We start from the raw sequence: 22624 nt of genomic DNA, 5'->3' as shown, positions 1-22624 counted from the left end.
TATTTTAAGAATCCTTTTCTCTTTTTCTAAGGGAAGAGTAAATTCTTAGGTATTTAGTTTTGTGACACAGTGAAGCAACTTGGCAGTCTTAGGTTAATGGTTGGACTCGATGATCTTAAAGGTCCTTTCCAACCAAAATGATTCTATGATTCTATGAAAATTAGGTCATGAGAAAATAAATTCATTGTTGTACTAGTATTAGTTTTGTCTGGTGCAGTTGCTGAACACTTACAGAGCTTCATGTCTTAAGAGTATCACCAGAGATGTCCTTGCAGCGCTGGAGGCCATTTTGGATGGATCAGTGCTCACATTTTGATGGCATTCTCAAAAAGGGGATAAGAAAAAGCTGCAGTTGTACTCAGCTTGGTACTGGGTAGGGGTACTCAGCCTAAAACCATATTAAAATGGAGAGGTAGAGATGTACACCATAACATTGCCCTATCTGGAACTAATTTGACATTATAAGTTTTATAAAACTGTGAAGTAATTTTAAAATACTTCAGGAGCTTAGACTACTCATTTACTTCAAACAAACCTGAAACAAAAATTCTTATCCTTTTAGGCTTTTTGATTAAAAAAAATCATAATAAAATGTAATATCAATTACAGAGCACAGGAAATTTTTAACACACTATCAACAGAACTATTCAAAAAATATTTGTGCCATGTCAGCAATATCCCCAGTTAAATTGATACGTTTTCTTTCATTTCATCAGAGCTTCTCTTGGAAGTATGCACAGTTCTGACTATCCAAACCCTAAATTGTGGCTTTCCATTCTAAAAGTTTTTGCCTGTGTCTTTCATATATCAGACTCTTACATAGACTGGGAACTAGCTCATCACTTTATGCTTTTAAGCACTGGCAATACTGAGGTTTTGCTAATGACAGTTTTACCTGCCCTAACTCATATTTGTGTTTTTCATAAGAACAGGAGGTTTTAACATATATTAAGTTTTGGTAAAGCATTTCCTAACTAGGTGGAAAAGAATTAATCCCTCTTTTTGCTAGAATGCACAGCTTAGCCCACCTAAGTCAATATATACCAGTACCTTATTTACTCTTCTGTGAAAAGAGGAACATGGAACGATAAGGAGACAGAGACAACTTGCATGCAAGCATTTTTAAAAGACTACCTAAAGAACACCAGGATATTCTAGGGAACAGACCAGAGAGTTATTTAAAAGTTGTAAAGAAAAAGACCTAAGTAATGATGACCACATGTAATCATAGAATAATAGAATCATAGAATCATTTAGATCGGAAAAGACCTTAAAGATCGCTGGGTCCAACCATTAACCTAACACTGCCACTAAACCATGTCCCTAAGCACCACATCTACACATCTTTTAAATACTTCCAGGGATGGTGACTAAACCACTTCCCTGGGCAGCCTGTTCCAATGCTTGACAACCCTTTCGGTGAAGAAGTTTTTCCAAATATCCAATCTAAACCTCCCCTGGTGCAACACGAGGCCATTTCCTCTTGACCTAACTCTTGTTACTTGGGAGAAGAGACTGTCAGGGCCCACGTTAGATTCTGGGCTCTGAGAAGGTTCTTTGCGATCCCAGAGAGCGACATTAAGACACAAACGAGGTCAGATGCTGCCACTCAGACCGCTTTATTGAACGAGAGGGCAGAGAAAAAACGAAGCAATAGGAAATGTAGGAAGTGAGACGAGAAAACTAAGCAGGAGAGCAGAGAGAGCAGCAGGGTTAGTCACCACCACTGACCCAGCGGTGTTCTGTTGGTCCTCGTTCCTCAGACGGGGGGTTGAACAGACGAAGAAGAAGCAGAAGTAGGTGCCGCCCGGAGGGGGGAGGGAGGCAGCAGCAAGCAGGCGGGGGGAGAAGCTGGCACCAAGCAGGGGGGAAGCAGGGAGGAAGTAAGGACCCTGCGGCTGGTCCATTGGGTCCTTTTTATGGAGAGAGGGCGTGCGTGCGCACGTGCTTCATCCAATGGGCAGGTGTCTCCATGCTGCCTCGTCCAACGGGTGCGTGCCTCCATGCTGGTCTCCTCCAATGATGTGTGCCCACGGGCCTCGGCAACAGAGCTTGTCACTGGCAGATAGAACATGCGCGCTTATCCCGAAATAACAAAACGCACCTGCTGTCTGCCCCAAAAGAGTAACAATTTCGATTGACAGGTACAGGCAGTCACGTACACAACTGCAACCTTTGAGACATTTAGCTGTCATTTTGTGGTCCCCCGCAGAGACCAACACCCACCTCACTACAACCTCTTTTCAGGTAGTTGTAGAGAGCAATAAAGTCTCCCCTCAGCCTCCTTTTCTCCAGACTAAACCACCCCAGTTCCCTCAGCTGGTCCTCATAAGACTTGTTCTCTAGACCCTTCACCAGCTTCGTTGCCCTTTGGACTCACTCCAGCACCTCAATGTCTTTCTTGTACAGGGGGACCCAAAGCTGAACACAGTATTCGAGTTGCAGCCTCACCAGTGCCAAGTACAGGGCGTCAATCGCTCCAGACAAATCGTTTCAGACAAAATAATAAACCAGCTGATAATGGATTAAACTGGGAATTAAATAGGCAACAACGTTAATCAGCTTACAGAAAACAGAGGCTGTCTACCAAACTAACTTGGTATTTTTTTTGAGATTACAAAATCACTTGACATGGGTAGCTGATAAATACATTTAGAGAGGGAAGCAATGTGATTCTGTAGTCTGACCTCCTGCCTAGCACAGTCCATTCTACTTCTAGGTTCAAGTCCAATCTTTGCTGCTAGATGTATGTTTCAGAAAAAATGTCCTATATTTATTTTTAAATGGCCAAATACGGAGAATTCATTATAAGACAGGTTAACTTGTGCCAGTGGTTGATTTCCTGGCAAGTTAAAATCTATGTGTGGTATTTATATTTGCTGTCTTTCATTTTCTAGACAATGAAAGCTTAAATCCCAAAATAGCTTCTAAGATCTAAGACTCCCCTGTTATCAAATTTCCACTCCTGTGGTTGCCCCAAGATTATACCAACATATATAAGGCAGTCATGACCTGCACTTTTGTAGGATTCTTGTGACTCTTCTCCTGAACCTAATAGTTTCTCAGCAGCTTTTCTGAAGTGTAGACCTCAAAATGGTGCATTATATTCCAATTTTAGTCATGCAAGTGTCAAAAGCAAAGGGAAAATATACTCTCCATTCCACACAGTGTTTTCTGTTTATACTTCCAAAGATCTTATTAGCTTTCTTGGACCTGGCATCATGATGTATTCTCATATCCAGCTGATAAGCCATACAAACCCTTATGTTTTTCAGAATCACTATTTCTGAGGTCAAAATCCCTGAATCCCTAAATGTATTTACTGATATGCAGCCATTATGGAACATAGTTTATTTGCTTATACCTTGTTTATCAAAGTAAAGTACTTTGTCCCAGATATTGGACAGATTGTAAATTAGGTGGGCATGTGGTAGGATCAAAGTCCTGTGCTGAGGTTTTTTCATATATTCATTAGGAATCACGCAAGGTGTTATTTAGCAGACAGAAAAATGCATTTCTATTACCTTTGTCTGCAAAGAGAGGAAACCTGGAAATCTTTGATGCAGAGATTACTTAGATCCATTTTCATATTTTTTTCAGCCTGTTAATGACTTTAAAAATTCTGAATTTCTTATGGACGAACATGCATTGTACATTAAAAACAGAACGTAAGTAAGATGGTTCTCCAGACCAGTCAAGAGTTGCTTTCATTACTCAGCACTAAAGTGGGGGTGAGCTGGGAGGAGGATGTCCTGTTATGCTCTTCTGCAAGGAGCAAATAATGCCCCTTAGTGGAGACACGATGCCAGGCTATAAGAGTTTTTTGTCTGATCAATTGAGCAGTTAATACTAATTAAGTATTTTACTTATATAATAGCAATACAATGTAACAAGAGTTGTCTCTCTCCTGGATTGTCTGGCAAAATTCTAGTTTGACCTTCAAATCAATACTTCAAAAATGCTACTTTTGCTGTCAAAAAGGTTCTGTAATGCAAATGTTACCACAAGTCTTTTTTCTCAGCATTCAAAGGAGGGCAAATAAAACAAAAGCAGGGCAGGGACATAGGGTCAGCATCCTGTGGTAAAAACCAGAACCTTAGGCTTCAGAAAGAGATGAACCTTATGCTTCAGAAAGAGATGAAACTTCTTAGTGTTTACTGCTACAGTTACGGAATAGCTGTGTAGCATGTTAGACTAAACAATCACCAATTAATGAATCCTCTGCCTCAAATTGTAAGTTTAAATGTGTCCACCTATTGTGTGTGATCTCTCACACACAGAAAAGAAGATTATACTTTGGTTCTACTGTATAGGTTTCTACTGTAGACTGATCACCGCAACAACCATCCACTTTCTAAGACAATAGCTTGATAAGTATAATTTCAAGAGGCAGCGGTGGCATATGCAGCCTTCAGCCACTCATTCCCAGTAATATTACTCATTTCAGCGGTGCCAGAGAAAATCCTCGCTACACAGTAAAGCTGATTGGAAAACTGATCATAGGATTAATCTTTTTTTTATTTTTTTTTCTTGCTGGATTATTTTTAACCCCCACTACTCCTTAACTCAGCAAATTATGTCATTACAAATTAACCCGCTCCAAAGCCTAATAACAAAAACATCAAAATCTCCCATATTGAACAAATGCGGTGGGGCTAAACAGACACAAGGACAAGTTTTCATAGTGAGAGTCAAAACAAGCCAAGGAGAAGATAACAGGCTTCTAAAAAGTACTTGTTACTAACATCCTTCCAGGCAGAATTGTCAGTCATTACAGTGGCTCTTCTTTTTTTTTTTTTTTCTTATGACAAAAAAATCTGTTTAATTTAATCACCGATAAAACCAGTCCACATATATTCTCAATACAGTTTTTCCTGAGCTGTCATTCTGCCATGAAAATATTTGCTGCGATAGAAGACACCTATCAGTTTGTCCCTGGCTTCACAGAGTTTGCAGTCTGTGGAAAAACACACCACATGACAAATTTTAAAAGGTCTTACACATGTATAAACTATTCCATAAAGTCCAGCACAACTATTAAGGCCCTGTACATAACATGTACAGTAGTGAAAAAATAAATAAGGAGTAGCATTAAAAAGCTCACACCATTGCCTTGCTTTTGACAGTAAGCCCAGTCTGAAACAAACCCTTTCCCTAGTTTATCAGATTTAAATCAGCATGGGCCCCTCTTATCTCATTATTCATTCAGATTGGGAGATGTGGATCATTAAGCTGGGTACTAATTTGTTCCTAAACTGCAGTCATTCATCATTAGTTGGCAGTGAGAGGTTGATCAAGTCAGTTGTGGAATACTTCTGTGACCCTCCCACAAATTGTATATTTTCTGCATGAGTTACTTAAGAAACTCTCTAGAAGTCATTTTAACAGTTCTAGTAGTCATTTTGTTAAGCATGATGATTTCTGTGGCCAGGTTAGTCACAGAGGTATCTCTGTGATATTCCCAAATTATCTTCTGTACTCTGGACCTACATGTTTGGTATTATCTTCCTTATTGTATATAAAGGGTATTTGTGTACTGTTCTTTCTAAAAAGACATCTCTGATGGACTATTACAACAAATCATGACAGAGTCTGGTATTGCACAGAATGACGTCTCTTCACTGGGGACAAACACAGTTGTCAGTAAGGATTAGCTAGACTGTGTGTGAGGAGGGGGTTACTCTGAGAAGATTAATGTAGTAGCTAAAAGATTCTTATATTTCCTTCTGACTTGAGATTCTCTCTCATGAATGATTTTAAATATTACAGCACAACCCATTTGCAGTAACTTACCTTGTGCCTCAGATGATTTTTCATGATGAAGAGAAGATATTCTCAGTAATAATTTGGTGGATGAAGAACTACTAAAATCCATAGTATGAATCATCATCATATTTTGTGCCAGCTATGTTTTTGTAAATAGTAAGTCTATTGTATAGAAATATTTTTTACAAAATGTATGGGTGTGATGAAAACATTACAACAGATTGGAAATTAAAAACATTTGCAGCACATAAGCTGCCTAACATTCTACTTAAGGAAACTTCTATAATGGCAATTCTACAGAGACTATTTTTTGACTTCACATAGACCTCTGGGGTTTTTGCCAGCTTATAATAACTTGTAAAAATATTAGCATAATACAAGTTAGTGACAGGAACAACACAACAAATCACTCCGTTTATCCACAAAGCAAAATCATTTTGCTAGAAGACACATCAGATTCTTATCATCTCTTAACAGTTCTATTTTTTGTTTAATAACTGAAAGAAACTATATGTTGGGGTTTTTTCCCTGTAGTATAGAACTGTTCACCCTAAGAAAGAAACAGGCAAATGTTCAGGTCTGCATATGGAAATGTACCAAATCACCAATTTACCTGATTTTTCAGAGGGAAGAGAAATGCTGGGTTTTGTAGTATCTCGAATAACAGCCAACCCTGCAGAGAGTGATGGGAGGATGCTGGTACTGAGATCCACACGAGTTAGACTTTCAGGTTCTCTTTCCAAGGCTTTTAGAATACCTCCAGCATGGTTATCTTCTGTCTCATCCTTGTTCTGACTGTTCTTCTGTGGACTCCGAACAATATGAACGATACTCTGCTGGGCCAGATCACAGTTCTGCAACACAAAACCAAAACCCCAATAAATAATTAATTGTGACATAAGGGACAAAATCCCTCTATCTCCAATGTGTTATTTGTTAAATGGTCTCCAAGCCATTTTGTGTAGAATTTCAGTGTGCAGTAATGGAGCTTAAAGCAAAGTGACAAGTGTAAATTGTTGGAATTAGGATTACTTACATTGGCAAAAGGGTCACAACACTTACAAATTCTAAACATTTAACAAGGAAATGGTGGATCAGAGCCAACCGCTCTAAATAAGTCTGGTTTATTGGCACAAAGGAAAAACTCCAGAGGGAGCACTACTAAATCAAATGCTAAGAATATTCAATACTTAATATGCATTTGCACAGATAATGCTGATACACACTCTTCATGTAGCAATTTAGGGTCAAATTAGACAATCACAGAGAGTTCATGACCAAGCTACTCCAACGTATCTCTGAAAACAGAAACAGGGATGATGATGAAGACTGATACTTATTTCTTGTCCCTGATGTAATTTTCAATCTAAATCTGGCTTTAGATGTAGACTCAGTATGTTTCCCATTCTGTCCAAAGATGACATTTAACTGTTGACTTCAGAATTAGAGAAAGCTTGTGGAAGATCTCATGACTGCTACAGTCTTTGCTGGTAAAACAAAAGGATTGCTACCCATTTTAGTCCAAGAGGTCTCACATATACAAAAGTACTTCCTCTTTCTCAGTTCTCATCAGAGGTGACAATCTTTCCAGATCTCAGAAAAAAGCAGGCTGAATAAGAATCTTATAAAAGGTTTATCCATGATAAATCAAGACAGAATTCATATTTTGTTCAGCATTTTCCTAATAAAGAATAGAAAAGCAAAATATTACCTCAGAACTAGAAATTACAGAGATTTTAGATGACCTATCATTAATGAAGGGCTTTCAAGAAAGATTTGTATTGAACTTTCCACAGCACAACTTGCAACAAAAAATTGTTCTTTTTTGGGTGATCCCTCCTGGAGATCCACACCTAGTTCTCCAGTGTCATGAATGAACCACATACAAACATCAATTTACACACAAAGAAGTCTGATCTCTTTGCAGCATCATTAGGTTGGCCATGTCTGCACTGAAATGTCAAGACAAACTGCTGATTACATTTGGGAGAAACAGAAAGAGAATTCAGAAGCATTTGTCTCAGTATCGACACAATATTTAAAATTTTTAGTTTTTATTTGTAATTATTACATGCATTTTTAATTGCAAAAGATTCGTTTACAGATATTTTAGTGCTGTTTATGCCCTTGTTATTATCCCACTCTCTCTCTTTTACCACTTTTCCTCTTCTGGTCTCATTTCTGTTTAGTGGTTTTCCTTCATTCTCTTGCATTATTTCTCAGTACTTCCCCCTCCACTCTTTCTTTCTTATGTAATGCAGTTCTAAAAGGCAAAAATATTGCTTGTTTGGTTGTTTTTTTAAATTGAATTTTTGATAACACACTCTCTCTTTAGTGAAGCAGTAATCAGCCAGGAGAGATTTTTCAGAGCATGGATTCTGCAGTCTTAATATTCAAACAAAGCACTTATTAGATTTCAACTTTAAAACTTTATGTTTACACTAAAGGTCTCCTTTTTTGTACAGCTTGTTGCTCATAACATTTTAACAAGATCTATTTAAATAGCTTAATAATTTCACTCATTAACAGAAAAGCCAAAATGCGGCTGTCACTCTAAAACTCCAACTAAGAGTGCTGTATAATATTAAAGAATTTAATAACCTAAGAGAAATTAATAATGAAATTAATAACCTAGGCGAATGAGAAGCTCAAAAGTGATTTGCTCAGTTACAGCTAGAATTACAAAGGGAAATAGGTATATATGTAAAAACGCACAACTTTGGAAACCCTTAATCAACTGTCAATCAGTGAAACCATGTTTTAATGAGCATCTCCTCTGGCAGTTTTGCTTGCTCCTGCAGCCTCTGTCCTGCCTTTTATTTTTTCTCATCATCTACTATCCTTCTCAGTTTACTTCTTTTTAAAGTTTGTATCAGTTCCCTTATTCAGTTCACAGCTTGATACTGTGCTACAGTCACACTAAGGGGATAGTGCAGAAGAGAGAAGAGGAGGGATGGCAAGGGCTGCTTAAATCAAATGAAATGCCCCTGCAAAACCACTACCTTTTTCAACCACTCTTGCTTGATCGTGACTGCTGTACACATTTAGATGGATAGTTTAAATCAACTGATCTTTAAAAAGTACAGGTTCCTTTCCAGTTCTTTTTGCAGGCTGGAGGGTAGGTGGTTAGCTTAGATACAAAGGAAGGGCTGACAAAACAGAGCCCCGCCTTACCTACTGTTCTCTCCAATAATGTCAAGAATGACATACTCCAAAAAAAGATGTAAAATTTGCACTTTGGGCAATTACACATCCATATGACCATAGCAATAGCATATTCCTGGATTTCACTTAATAAAAATTTTAATTTTAAAAGGGCAGGTGAACATGTTGTATCTTAGCTTTCTTGCATCTCTTTATCAAAAACAAGAACAAACTTTGGAACATTGAACATCACTACTGATGATGATAATGTAGGTCATAGTCACAGGAAAGCTTAATTAGCAGATCCCAGGATAAGCTGTCAAAGATAGCAGCCAGTAAAAACAAACAACATCCTTTGATTTGTGCACAGAGTATATTTGATATGGAAGTCACTGAGCAGTAATAAACATGGAATCCCAAATCATCAGTTTTGTAATGTTGTTTCTGACTGCATTTGAATTGAGTTTGGCTTGTGTTTAAAGGAGGAAAGTAATTTTCATCGTTTGCAAGAAAAGTGAGAAGACAGTACAAGAGAAAAAAAAAAGGCTTATGATCATATCTTAGTTGTGAAGAGACCTGGATGACAATATCACCAACCAGGTCCCAGAATTAGGGTGATGTCCTGGTTTCGCTGGGGTGGAATCATAGAATCAATTTTCTCTTCAGAAAAGCTGCATTTCTGAGAGGACTGCAGCACCCAATATGGTGGGAACAAAGCTGATGAAAAAGTTTTAGTTGGTAAAGTTGATAAAACTCCGTTTTAATTGGTGGCCAGTCACGGTATGCAGGTTTCCATGATGATCAAGGCCTTTAGCAGTTTTGGGTTAGCCAGGTACTTAAGCTAGGATGAGCGAAAGCCAGGGCAGCTGACCCAGGCTGCCTCACAGGTGTGTTCCATACCATGAACATCACGGTCACTATAAATTGGGAAGTTGCTAAAGAGACCCCTCTTTCCCAATGGTTGCCATCCCTGTAGGGGTTCACCCATCATTCCTCTCCTGAGGCCTCCTCTCCCATTTGTTGTGACTGTTGTGCAGTGTTCGACATCCAGCGTTCACCACTGGGAGTGTGCAGCTTGCGACCACTATGTGGGCTGAGTATAACTGTGTATTCTGTATTGGCATTAGTACTAATATTAGTTTTCTTATTTTATTAAATCTGTTTCAATTTCAACCCAAGGGTCTCCTTCCCTTTTTCTGATTCCCCTTCAGGCTGGGAAGGGGTCATTGCGTGATAGAACAGCTGGTTTTAGTTTAGCCCTAGATGTGGGCTAAATGAAGACAGGTGAATAACGCTTTATAGCACACTGCATTTCATAGATGGCAGGTGGGCTAGGTCTGCAGCTTTTTTCTCTGAAAAAAAGAGGTAGAATTAAAACTATTTCTGTAAATGTTTAGGTTTTGCCTTAGGTTACTATTGTAACACAAATCTAAGAATTGTTTACATCAATTCAATACAAAAATGTATTTGTTTTATGCCTCAGGAAACATTTCTTGTGAGAATATCTATTATTAATGATTCTAGAGATATTGTCTTGTCTTTTCTGTTGATCCAAATTAATGCCTGTGATCCATATTCCAAAGGGAAATACTGCAAGTGTATATATTGCAGATTATGAAGTATCTCCTTGCACTACAATAAAAGCAGCTGAGAAGATCCAGAAGTGATGAAACACAGTATTAAGGACTGTTTCTTTACAGAGAATGGGTTTTGGCCAACTTGGAAAAATGAATTAATAGCAGATGAAATTAACTTTTCTCATTCAAAACTTCTGCTTTTGTAATTTTTTTCTGAATTCTCAAGTTGAATTTCACAAGGCTGAATCAACACATCCTGAGTGAATTACACGATATCCTTTGGTGCTGCCAGCTGTGGGCTAACTAGAAGGTCACTTTGGGACACTGAGCTAAATTATGAAGAGGGAAAAGATGACTCTTTTGGTAACTCTGAAATCTTCTTGTTCAGACAGATTTCTGCTTGATATCTTCTTGACAACATATTTGATATTAACATCAACACTGAAATAAGTGTTCTCCATCTAACAAATATATAGCCCACTAGAGAAGTCACATTATATTTTCTGAAGTGCAATACACCTTATTTTGAAATCTTTTATTTAAAGAAAAACTAGAGCAGAGAATAGTTTGAATTCAAAGCTTTGGATTTGAATGTAAAAAGGCTAATTTCTTGTGGTGTTTTGTCTTGAAAAGGAATTTGAATTATTTTCATTTTGTGTTGATGATCAATTGTGTGTTTTTAGGTGTTTGGGGTTTTTTTATTGCCTATCAATCTCAAAACAATTGTTCACACTCCACTACCTAAGATCCAGTTTTCTTATTATCTGGAGAGCCACATCTTTGCCCATGAATCCTTGGGGCCTATAGAGTGGAAACAATAACAGTTTGACTAATTGCTGCCTGTTTAGATTAAGCAGATAATAGACTGCCTGATGCCACTCAGTAAGAGATTCACACAAGGAAAATGCTTAAGAAAATTTATTTTTAAACTTCTAGGAATGATCAAAAAGAATCAAAATGTTGGCTTTCCAGTTAGGCTTTTTCTTAACTGTGCTGCATTTCAGTATCAGATGGGAAAATAAGGGGAACATTTTTGTCTCATTAATCTGTAAAATGAATGAAATAATAAAAAAAAGCTCTCCAGATTTCCCTAGCACAATACACCTCTACAAACCAATAGGACCCATGTAAAAGTGCAGATGACACACGAACTTTATTCGAAAAATCTTTTCCCATGGATAGTGTAAAGAGATACTGAAGGTGATGCTCTAAACAGAAAAAAAAGCATATGAAGTTTCCAGAAGAGAGAAAAATAAGCCCACCGAACCTCACTCTACTATTATTCTAACCTTCTCACCACCCAAGGACAGAGACTAGGTCTCAAAAGCAGCAGACACAGAAAGGAAATCAATTGGAAGAACAGCCATGTTATTTTCATTCCCTGATCACAGACCATGACTCAGAAAAGCAAAAAGAAAGAAACAATAAAAAAAATCCTTTATTACATAGGGAGCAAAAGCTGAAATATTAATGAACCTGAAAGTAGATATTACCTAAAATAAAACATACAGATATGGTATTAACATTCTGTTGAGCTATGATGGTCTAAGAAATGTGAAGCAAGATTTGCAAGAAAATTTAACATCTTTTATTTAAACAGCTGACACAGAAAGAAAAACCAAATAAGCTTTTGGACTCAGAGACTCTTCCACAGGTCATGACAAAGGGAAGTTAACCACTGTTAAGATAATGAAGCAAATCAGCACCTGGATCTGATATCGCCATCCATCTGTGTGAATTCTGTCTGCTGAGTGGCACTGAATTAAATATTGCTCCACAGGGGGCAAGGGAAAAAAGCCCGTGTATCACTGAGCCTAAATTACACAGAGCACTTAGCAGTTAAATTCCAGCAATCAGAAACTACTTGCTATGTTATGATGATGTGGAATACATCTATATTTGACTTCAGTTCACCTTTTTGACATTTTCAGAGTTATACATTACTGTACTTGTCTAGTTTTCAGAATATTGTGGGTGCTAAGCAACGCCTAGAAGGAAAAATAGATGTATTATTGAAATTATTTATTCAAATAAATGTGAGGAAAAGGCACAAACCTCTTCACTTATCAGAATATTTGTACCCTAATTTTTATAATCTCTTCCTATTCAGTTCTTGCAGTAGTTTAAATATTGACCGTGCCAAAGAAATAGAATAAAAAGAAAGATATAAAAAATGTGCTATGAGAAAAGATTCATTGCTTTCTAAATCCAAAACCTAATATAATTTTAAGGACTACTGTTAGAGTTCCAAAGACAGACTACTGCAGCAAATTAAGGAAGCAGTACATAGGATTTTTCAGTTCAGCAGGTAACAGCGAAGCTGAGTAACAAGATGCAAATGAGTGACGTAGAATCACTACATTTTTAACTCAACCAGCGGCAAACACCAGTGGATGGGAGGCAGGCCTTTGGCACATTAAGATGCTGGAATATAATAAATTGCCTTAAGAGGAGATGGAACAATATATCTTCAAAACACCTTTAAAATAAGGATAGGACATTCTTAATGTGATATGATGGTTAAAACTTCTTTCTGTAATGACAGTTAATGAAGATGGATACAGTAAACAGCAATATAAATTTATTGTTTCCCAGATAAGCCACATTCATTGTGGCTTCATTGTGTTATGTTTTTTTTTTTTCCCAGAAAACCACCAGCCCAAAGCACATTTCACCAAGACATTCTCTACTCATTGCCCTCCTGGGAACAGGAATGAAAGGCAAGTTATCAAAAATCAGTGACTCAACTGCAACTCCATTTGAGTGGCAGGGTATCTCTGCCAATGACTCCTGGACTGTGGCATCAGAGATAGGGAGAAGTCCGCAGAATGTTAAATTGGCCTTGTAGAGGGCACGGGAACACAATGATTGCTCATTGCTACTAATTTATTTTTCATGTTACACAAATAAAATATGCTAGAAACTGCCAAGATCCTCATATTTTCTCCTTTTGAAAAGATAATCACAGTCGATGATATATACAAAGGACAAAAAATTGGAGTTACAATGTACCATCTGCTGGATTTTCCTAAAGGTTAGAAACTTCAGATCCTTACACGTAAGAAATGAACACATAATATATGTTTTCAAGTCTTTTCTATCTGGAAAATTAAGAAGTCATTATTAGGCCAAAATTATTTTAGGAGGAATCCCTTCAAATTTCTGGAACATAAATAATAAAGGTATTAATTGCAGCTACAGCTTCAACAACACACTAGAAAATGTATCTGGTTGTTTCTATTAAAGTAGTGACTGTGTGGTGTACCTACAGGAGAGAACAAAGGATTTCTAAGTGGGTTTCATGGAGTGGTTAATTCAGGTTAGCTACCAGGTGCCCCCTAACTCTGCATCATATATCAGCTCAGAATGCAGGATAGTGCATGTGGATGTATTTCAAATTAATAAAAAAACAGTTCTATGTGAATCATTTACGTGTGACTCACTCTATGTGAATTACATGTATAGACCTCTTCCTCATTAAAAGCTATCTCTAAGATTTTTTTCCTCAATAGTTTGTGGTGGGGCAGAAAAACTTGCAATTCCAATTTCCATATCCTTTAGAGTCTGCAGATCTGGCTAGATCTGGCTAGGCTGTCCTAGAATACAACCTAGAGAGAAGGACTGCAGGGGTGGAAATGAATAGTCGCATCCTGCCCTGGAAGATACCTCCTGAAAGATGAGATTTTTGCATTCACATGTTAATGAAAACTATGAAAACTTTTTTCTCCATCACAGAAGGCTAAAGTTTGGGCTGATTCATGTGTTGGGAAAAACCACTTCTGTGCCATGAAACAAGAGAAGTGAAGAAAAAAAAAGAAAAAAGACAGATGATGGCTAAATCAGTGCTTGAAATGTGTGCTTTAGGACTGCAACCAAAACCTAAGCAAATGTCTCTGAAAGACATTCCCATTATAAAAAAAGCAAAACCTTCTTCAGACAAATCTAAAAACTGGGGATTTGGTTGATTTAGTGTTCCTAGAATGTTCAATATGTCTTAATTTCAAAATAGACCTTCTGACATTATTCTTTATTACTCTCTCTCTTCCATGGTATGTTTTTTTAAGTACTGGTGGTCTTTGCAGGCATCTTATTAAAACCTCACCTTCATTGAGACATAAGGTAATAAGCTGTTTCTTGCCAAGATTTTTTACAATCCCACATTGAATACAATACATTTTGGACTCATTTTAGGGACTGATAAAGTGACCCACACTGATGAAGTGTAATGCCTGCAAATTTTTGCTAATTTGACACTCCAAAGACTCTGTGAAACTTTCATCCCAAAACACAACAGCATTACAAAAGTCTTTTCATATAAAAAGACCTAATCTGATGTTACTGTACTGTAAGTGCGATATAGGGTTTGTCTCTTACTGTTTGAGAACGGTAGAGCAAAAGGCAAAATAATTATTTTTACATAGACAAATGAAGTTTAGTGGAATCCAGGGAAGGCTTCTGAGTAACAAATCAGGGCCACTTTATAACCTCCCCTAGAGAAACATACATGTTCTGCAAAGTTGTCACAGTCCTGATTGTGTTTGCCAATTGATAATGCAGGATTAGAGCAAACAGCAAGCATAGGAGTAAAATTGGTATATATTGCTATATATTTTGTCTTTCTGTGAGACTGAACTTTCTAAAGACCTCTGTAAAGAGTCTGTCCCTTATGCAAGTGCCAGGTGAGAGGAAGAAACTCCATCTATACTCTGTCAGGAAAGATAATCCTAGGAGTCCTGAGACATTTACTTAAAATCATAAATCTTACCATTGCTTTGAATTTCCATGTGGAACATGATATACCTGCTATGAGAACTGCTTGTTACTCAGCTTCTATGAGGTACTTTTTTATGTAATGCCATACAAAAAGGGTTAATCCATACACATTCAAATTAAGATGCTATTATTTTTTATCAAAGAGAACAATAGAAGTTGGACAAGAGGAAACAGGCGGATATTGTGTGATTGACTTCAGGTCCTCCAGCTAACGGTCCCCCTGTGCAGCAGGAAGCCTTGACTAGCCTTTACAAAGTCCTCTGATTTACAGCATAACACTACAGGTCATATATTACAAAGGTTTTGCTTTGAATGATACTCTTTAAAGAGAAGTACAAGACTTACAATATTATTGACTAGTTCCTTAATGAGTTAATAATTTGCTGGAAATGGAAATGTATTCAACCAAGAGTATTTAAACTTACTCGCACTAAATTTAAACTAAGTCAAAATTCCCCCTCTTCCTTCACTTACAAATCACTTTATGCCTCATTTCCATCTTTTTCACATTTTAAGACACAAAACTTTAATGTTAATTTCTAGCTCACTGGAGGGAATGCAGACATAATTCTTAGTTAGGAACTTTGCAGGGTTATTATTTTTTGTACACAATCTAAGACCTTAGCAATGCTATATATATTTTTTCAAATGGCATTACTAATACCACGACTTTATTAACATGATAACTTTTCTTGAATGTAGGCCTTCGAGCACAAATTCCCAAAAGATAAATTAATCCTTAAACTAAATAAAGATGTTTTATTGGCAGCATATGAGACAGTTTGCAACATTAAAACACCTGCTTAGATTATTGCTATTCCCTTTAAAACTCTGCATAATGATCTGCAAGACATAGAAGGCAGCCAAACTTTTTGATATTATGTTTACAAAGGTATCAATATCTCAACAGTACATTAAGAATATATCATGCTGATATAAAATGGAGGAGAAATACAGTCAAACGAACACTAAATTCACATGAAACTTTTCTCCTCAGTAAAAGAACAATTTTTTCCTTCTTCTAATTTCATGTACTGTACACTAAGAACAATCTATAAAATTGCGATTTATTATAAAGTCTGTATAGAAAGTAACAGATCAATGAAAAGTTTATAATACTAAATTAAAAATGAATACAGTTAAGTTTTTGTGACTGTTCGCTTGCCTCCTAAATGCAGTTGAATGCACCTCATTATTTTTCCATCTTCCTCACTGAACTACCTGATACAACTTACAATCTCTAAACATGTTATCTACAGCTGTAAACATAAAATAAGAAAGCTTATTATTTACCAGATATGAATTATATTTTCCATTGCTCTGATTTCTTCTCAGGCCACACCAAAAAAGAACAAGTGTATATTGTAAAATGCTTGAATGAATTACATTGTGGACACATTTTATTCTGGGTTAAATGGTGATAAAAGGTACTAAGCTCAGAAAAGGTCTCATAAGCCAGCACTGTTAGGATTCTGCAGCATGCAGCATGGCCTCAGGACTGTGGACTATATGTTGTTTGACTAACATAAAATTTCATTTTTAATTCCTTTTCCCTTTAGCTTCTTTAGCTAAATTCTTCTTTAGCTTTTGTTAGCCAGGTAGAAGCTGCCAATCTGGTCACACTTCTCTGTCTTCCCTTAACGCCTATATTAAGCCTTAGTGAGCACGTGAGGAATAGGCATAAAAGTGGCCTCACACTGACACCCTAATAATAATAATAATAATAATAAATGAGATATAAATTGTATTTGAAAAAGTGGGGAGTCACTTACTACACAGAACTCTGAAAATATCCTAAAGGCTTCAGTGGTCCCTCATGCTGATGGGGGGACTACGGTGGCAGCTGTAGGGTTGCAGAAAGGAATTTGTGTAATTCCCTTCTCCAGAGAGTTCTGCAAGAATTCCTGTGTATAGTTAATACTCCACTGTGGAAAGTGAATTTTCATAGGGATTTCTTGCCTAGTGCATCAAAAGTTTAATAGCTATAAATACTTATTTCAGGTACTTCAACTAGTCATTCACAGACGTCTTTTTCATGCTTTATGGCCAGCACCTGATATACATCCCAACCAAAGAGCATTTTGGTCTTCTACTTATCCCAGTGCATGCATCTACATATCACTTTGAGCAGTTGCTATAAGAGCAGCCATAAATAAAGCCTAGTGGACATCCCGTGTGGGTTTACTTGGTAACTTGTTAACCCACTAGTATAAACACGGACAAGAAATCAAATATTTTCCAGAGCTTTCCCTGATTTTACCTGAAGGCTTGCTTTTAACCTAACAGTTACTGTGCCAGGTGAAAATGGTCTTAGATTTGAGTTTTGGGATATGCGTACCAAAACCATCCCAGTAGAATAAACAAACCTACTGGGCATTGCTGGAAAATCTATGCAATGCAATGTCACACAGTACAGCTACATATCTAACTGGATTTTACTTTGGGGTAGAAGAGGCTGGGAAGGGTTAGCTAGAGGTATAGTTAGATATGTTACAAAATAGTTAGCTTACAGATTCTTCACAATCGCTAATTGTAAGATATACACCATATCAGAAAACACTCATATAATAAATTAATTCCTATGCCCAGTACATGTGGGCATAGTTTGTCACCTCTTTCCTTCCCATTCCATATGCAATCATGTCTTATTTTAAAAGGAAGAACACAAACTAACACATACAAGGTGAATGCTAAGAAGATATGATATAAAAAATTAAAATTTGCTATTAAAATTAAAAGATCCTTTGTTTTACTTTTAAGTAAACTGTGATTTTTCAAGAAATGTCTAGCATAAATGGAAAACATGACTTAAATGTGAATCCAGACTCATTCTGCTAAATAATCAACTTGTGTATTAAATTTACCACTATAAAAGGGAGGTAAGAAAGCCCTGTTGAGTTACAGATGAAAGGTGGTTTTGAACATCAGAACAAGAGAATAATGACCCATTAAAAAGATAAAGGAAACCTGCTTTATGAGTGTGCTTTTATCCTTACCTGGAAAAAAAATCTTCAATTTTTCCCTGAGGCCATTCAATTTTAAGATAGAAATCTCCAGTGATACAGCATCAAGCTATGACAGGGAAGTTCAGGATTCAGATTTAGTTAGGAAAGCAGAGATTATTACGATAAACAAGGTTTCTGAAAATTAATTTGAAGATTTTTGTATCATGGCCTTCTCTCTTCTGCATACATTCAGTTTGCAACATATCACATGCTTTTTACAGGTGTGTCACAAATAAGTTTAACTCTTACTCTAAGCATCTAAAAAATCTGGAATATTCAGATCTTTTCATGTGATCCATTTCAAAAGCACACTCCTGTTTCAAACTAAGACACTAGTGCAGACACACCCCAATTGTCTAATTCTGAGCTCCTGTCAAAGGCATCAGCAGACACATTTCAGATTATCTGGGGGGAGGGGGTACTACTACTATTTGCAGGTAATACTTTAATTAAAATTGATGACCACAACAACTGACTAATCACAGACTTTTATGCAGTGATTTGCTGGCAGTTACATTTATCTAGGTTTACAGAGACTGAAGGAAACAGGTAAAGGTAGCATAGAATGACTAAATGAATATTAGTAAATGTATGCTGCCTTCTGTTCAGAACTAAGCCCCTCTGTTTAAAAGATTAGTTGACCATTTTTCTTACAGGGTGGAGATTCAACAGGTTTTACAACAATTGTTAACTATTTCTTTCTAGTGGTGTATCTAGTAAAACCACCATAATGGTTTCTCCAGAGGATCAGGCCTGGTTCACTCAGCTAGCTCCATGAAAAATCAATTTTAAAAATCTAGTATTTAAAAAAAAAATTGCCTTGTTAACAGTTGTGCCAAGAAAGCATACAAACTCCTGTGAACTTTCCTTAGCAATGGGAATTAAGCTTTGTAGTCCTGGACTTGGAAACCATCTCTGTCTTAAGAGCTGAACAAACAGTACAGTACAGACACATTTTAAAGCTGGAAAACAGGTAATTCAACCACACAATAAAGGGAAGAAAAAACAAAACAAGAAGACAAAGCCAATGACTGCCACACTTCAACAAGAAAAAGCAGAGAGACTACCAGCATGGCTTCTGGTTTTTTGTGACAGTGATCGTCACATCAGAACATAGCAAGCATCATCCTTGTCTTTTAGCATGCTTTTTATCAGAGTGGATGGGTACTCCAATAGGTAAGATGCAACCTACCTTCACAATGCCTCTTTGTGTTAATTATTATTTCATGGTGTGAGAACACTTTCTGACTTCAGCCAGGGACCGGCTTTAACAGTCCTGGAATTCTCATCTTACTGAGAAGTCAGAGCCGATGTTGCTCTTATCCCTGTAAGAGTCAACACCGTAATTTGTGTTACAGATGTTACACATTCAGCTTCCTAAAGCTCTTTGATCTTGTCCAGTCTCAACTTCGGTCCCTGTCAAAAACTGACTAACAAGCACAAAGTCACATTTCTATTTTTTCTTTTGTTTTTATCCTCTTTGCCTTGAGTGAGAAAAGCTCTGAAGTGAATTCAATGACAGTATGTGCATGTTCAGAAGCACATAGTTAAGAGCAAAGCGGAGCTTGTATTCATGTGCTTTTATCAGTGTCCACTCAAATGATGCTAGAGTTGGCTGGCTGCAATTAACAGGATGTAAAACTGAAACCCTTACAAGTATAGCATAAATTATCTTCCTTTCTTCAAACAAGTTACCACTGGAAATGAAAACAGAGAAGATCCAGGGAAAACAGGGATGGGCTGGTTTGAGTGGAAAGGAAGGTCCATGGATCTGTGAACATTCCTGTGGTTCTACCAAGGGACAGAATTTCCCTTGTTCAACACTGACATATTTGTCTAAGTTAAACACAAGGGACAGCATCTGGATCTTTTTTAATTTGTAAATTTTCATAAATTATTTTATTTTTCATCTCTGAAATGTGTGGAAATTTTTTCTTTTTTAATTCAGGTAGAGTACTGAAACTCAGTTTACTTGGGTTCTACTACCAGTTGTACTCCAGAGCGTCCATGCCTTTCATGCCTTTAGGTAAATTTGTACCAACAAGAATTCCTCTACTTCAACTTTTTCCTTTTTTTTCAAGTACAGAATCAAATGTACACAAGTATTTTAATATAGCAAACTCACAAAGAAAATAAGATTTTCAACACTATTTGATGAGAAATTACCAATTACTGCTTTCACTTGTCCTGTGACTGGGAAATGGAGCGAACAACAAATAAGGCCAAAAGATGCAATGTTATTTGCAAATAATTAAGATCATTGCTCAGGTTTTGGATGCTGTTTGTCACAGGGCACTGCCGGTTCAACAGGGCTTTCTAGATACAGCAGGATGTGGCCTTCACCCGAAACAAGCAGGATGAGAGCTCCGTCGGGCTCCACCCGAATATCGTCAGATTTTAGCACTATTTTAGCTAGTCTGGAGAGGCGGACCCAGGCTGTGTATTCAAGTTCCAACAAGCTGCACACCCACATCCATGAATGCAAGTTGCCTTAGGGCACTCATACATTTTGAAAGGGGTAGAAGGCATCTGTGTGGCCATAGCTAATAGATCTAAGATGACCTAGAGGGCTCAAGGTACAGGTTATCTGGAAAACAACTGAGTCACTGTAGAAGCTGACTCTATCTAGCACCCTGTGAAAAAACGAAAGATTTAGACAAGTGGGAGAAGATGACGGTTTTCAGCACAGAACCCTTGAGACGGTAATTCATTTGCTTCTGTGCTAAGAAAGGCTCAGAGTTGTTTCTCCTCTAAAGCATGATGCAAAACCAACAGCTTTCCTCAATCTTTTGGAACTGTAAAAGAAGTTCTATTTCATGTTTGTTTTTTAGGACATCAGAAATGCTTTTTTTTTTGGTTATTATTATTTTTAGATTTTCTGCTACTTGCACGATTTAACCTGGAACTCATTTGCAAAACAAAAAAACATTAGAAAACTGTGATACATCTGCTACTGGCAGTATTCATATCACTTGCAGGAAGTACAAGGACATAACATAGGTCCTGTTTGCTTGCATGGAGATACTAAATCAGGAAACTACCTGCACATGGGCCATTATTTTATGCCCCTATCTTAACATAAATGCCCCCATTGGTTGGCTGAGCAGGGATGGACTGGGTACATGAGAATTTGGCATTAGATCCTGTTTTGTGGTGGTTTAGAACAGTTATGATCTCAGGCAGCTGGGTTTCTGTGGAAGATGAAACAAACAGGGTGGGCAGTGAGAAACAGGACTAGGATCTGAGTATGGGCCTGAGAAAGGGCATTGAAACACCTTTCTGTAAAAATATGCAAAATAGAATAGAATAAAGCTAGTACCTAGAGCCAAATGGCTGCTGTTGCTACCTATAGCTACTGCTGTATGATATAACTGGCTTGTAGCAATATAGGAAATAAACTGTTCTTATGTTAATAGTATCTACGACAATAAAAAGTATTAGAACAAAACATTAATTGATAATCTTGTTGCCAGTCTTAGCACAGAGTTCCACATTAAGTTGATGTAAGCTAAATCACAGTCATTTCCAGATATAAACACCAGAAATTAAGTTAGAACCATATTATCAACCTAGTGGGCGTAAGCTTGAAAACCACCTCTTTTAACTTCAAGATATATAAAATGTTTCACTGTCCTGTCTTGACAATGCACAAAACCAAAATTCAGTTCAAGAGACAGAATCAGGTATTTTAATATAGAAATGGAATCACACCACTTTTGCTATGGCTTTCTTTACTATAAAACAACAGTTTGATTTTGTAAGCATAGACTAAATGGATAACCTGTCATGATGATGCCACTTAATTCTGGAAGGAAGGATCTACTCAATAGAAGGGTACGATTGCAAATGGTAGAGATGCCAAAGCTCCAGCAGTTGCTAAAGGATCACTCTCCACAGCACTTACAGTACAGATCCAAGGATACACCACATACAGTACCTGTAGTGCAAACCCAGACTGTTCATGACTCCTTTTTTTCTGAATGCTCCTTATCCACCAGCAGCAAAGAGACCAGAACTGCTTTGGAGCCAGGAAGCCATGTCCTCTTTGTCACGGTACTAGGAGCACTTCCAATCTCTTGCCTGGCTAACAAGTCACATACTGGGTTTTAGGACAATGTCCTCTGATGTGACCGGCAGTCCCTGACCACAGCTGCACTTTGACCACAGGCACGCACCTGATCATACAGCAGCAGAGGTTTGCCTGCATGTGCCTCCCTCTGCACAAAATTATGCACTCCCATCACGCCCACACCCCAAGAGTTTGGACATCTCTGCCTTAAATTACCCAAGAGAGTTAAGCTATCAAGTGCTAGTTCATAAGGAGAACGAGCAAGAGGCATGAACACAGCTTAATAGTCA

At 37.4% G+C, this 22624-nt stretch overlaps 1 protein-coding gene across 3 annotated transcripts in view; it reads right to left on the bottom strand.

Annotated features, from left to right (window-relative positions):
- Positions 1-22624, bottom strand: part of PRKN (parkin RBR E3 ubiquitin protein ligase) — an 852414-nt gene that overhangs the window by 576868 nt on the left and 252922 nt on the right. For all 3 annotated transcript variants that reach the window (XM_068405902.1, XM_068405892.1, XM_068405910.1), the window contains exon 3: positions 6380-6620. In XM_068405902.1, the coding sequence (XP_068262003.1) occupies positions 6380-6620 (241 nt within the window). The remainder of the gene's footprint in view (positions 1-6379; positions 6621-22624) is intronic.

Source organism: Nyctibius grandis, chromosome 1 (genome assembly GCF_013368605.1).
Source record: "Nyctibius grandis isolate bNycGra1 chromosome 1, bNycGra1.pri, whole genome shotgun sequence".
Lineage (NCBI taxonomy): Eukaryota > Metazoa > Chordata > Aves > Nyctibiiformes > Nyctibiidae > Nyctibius > Nyctibius grandis.
This window is presented reverse-complemented; position numbering and strand designations above follow the sequence as displayed.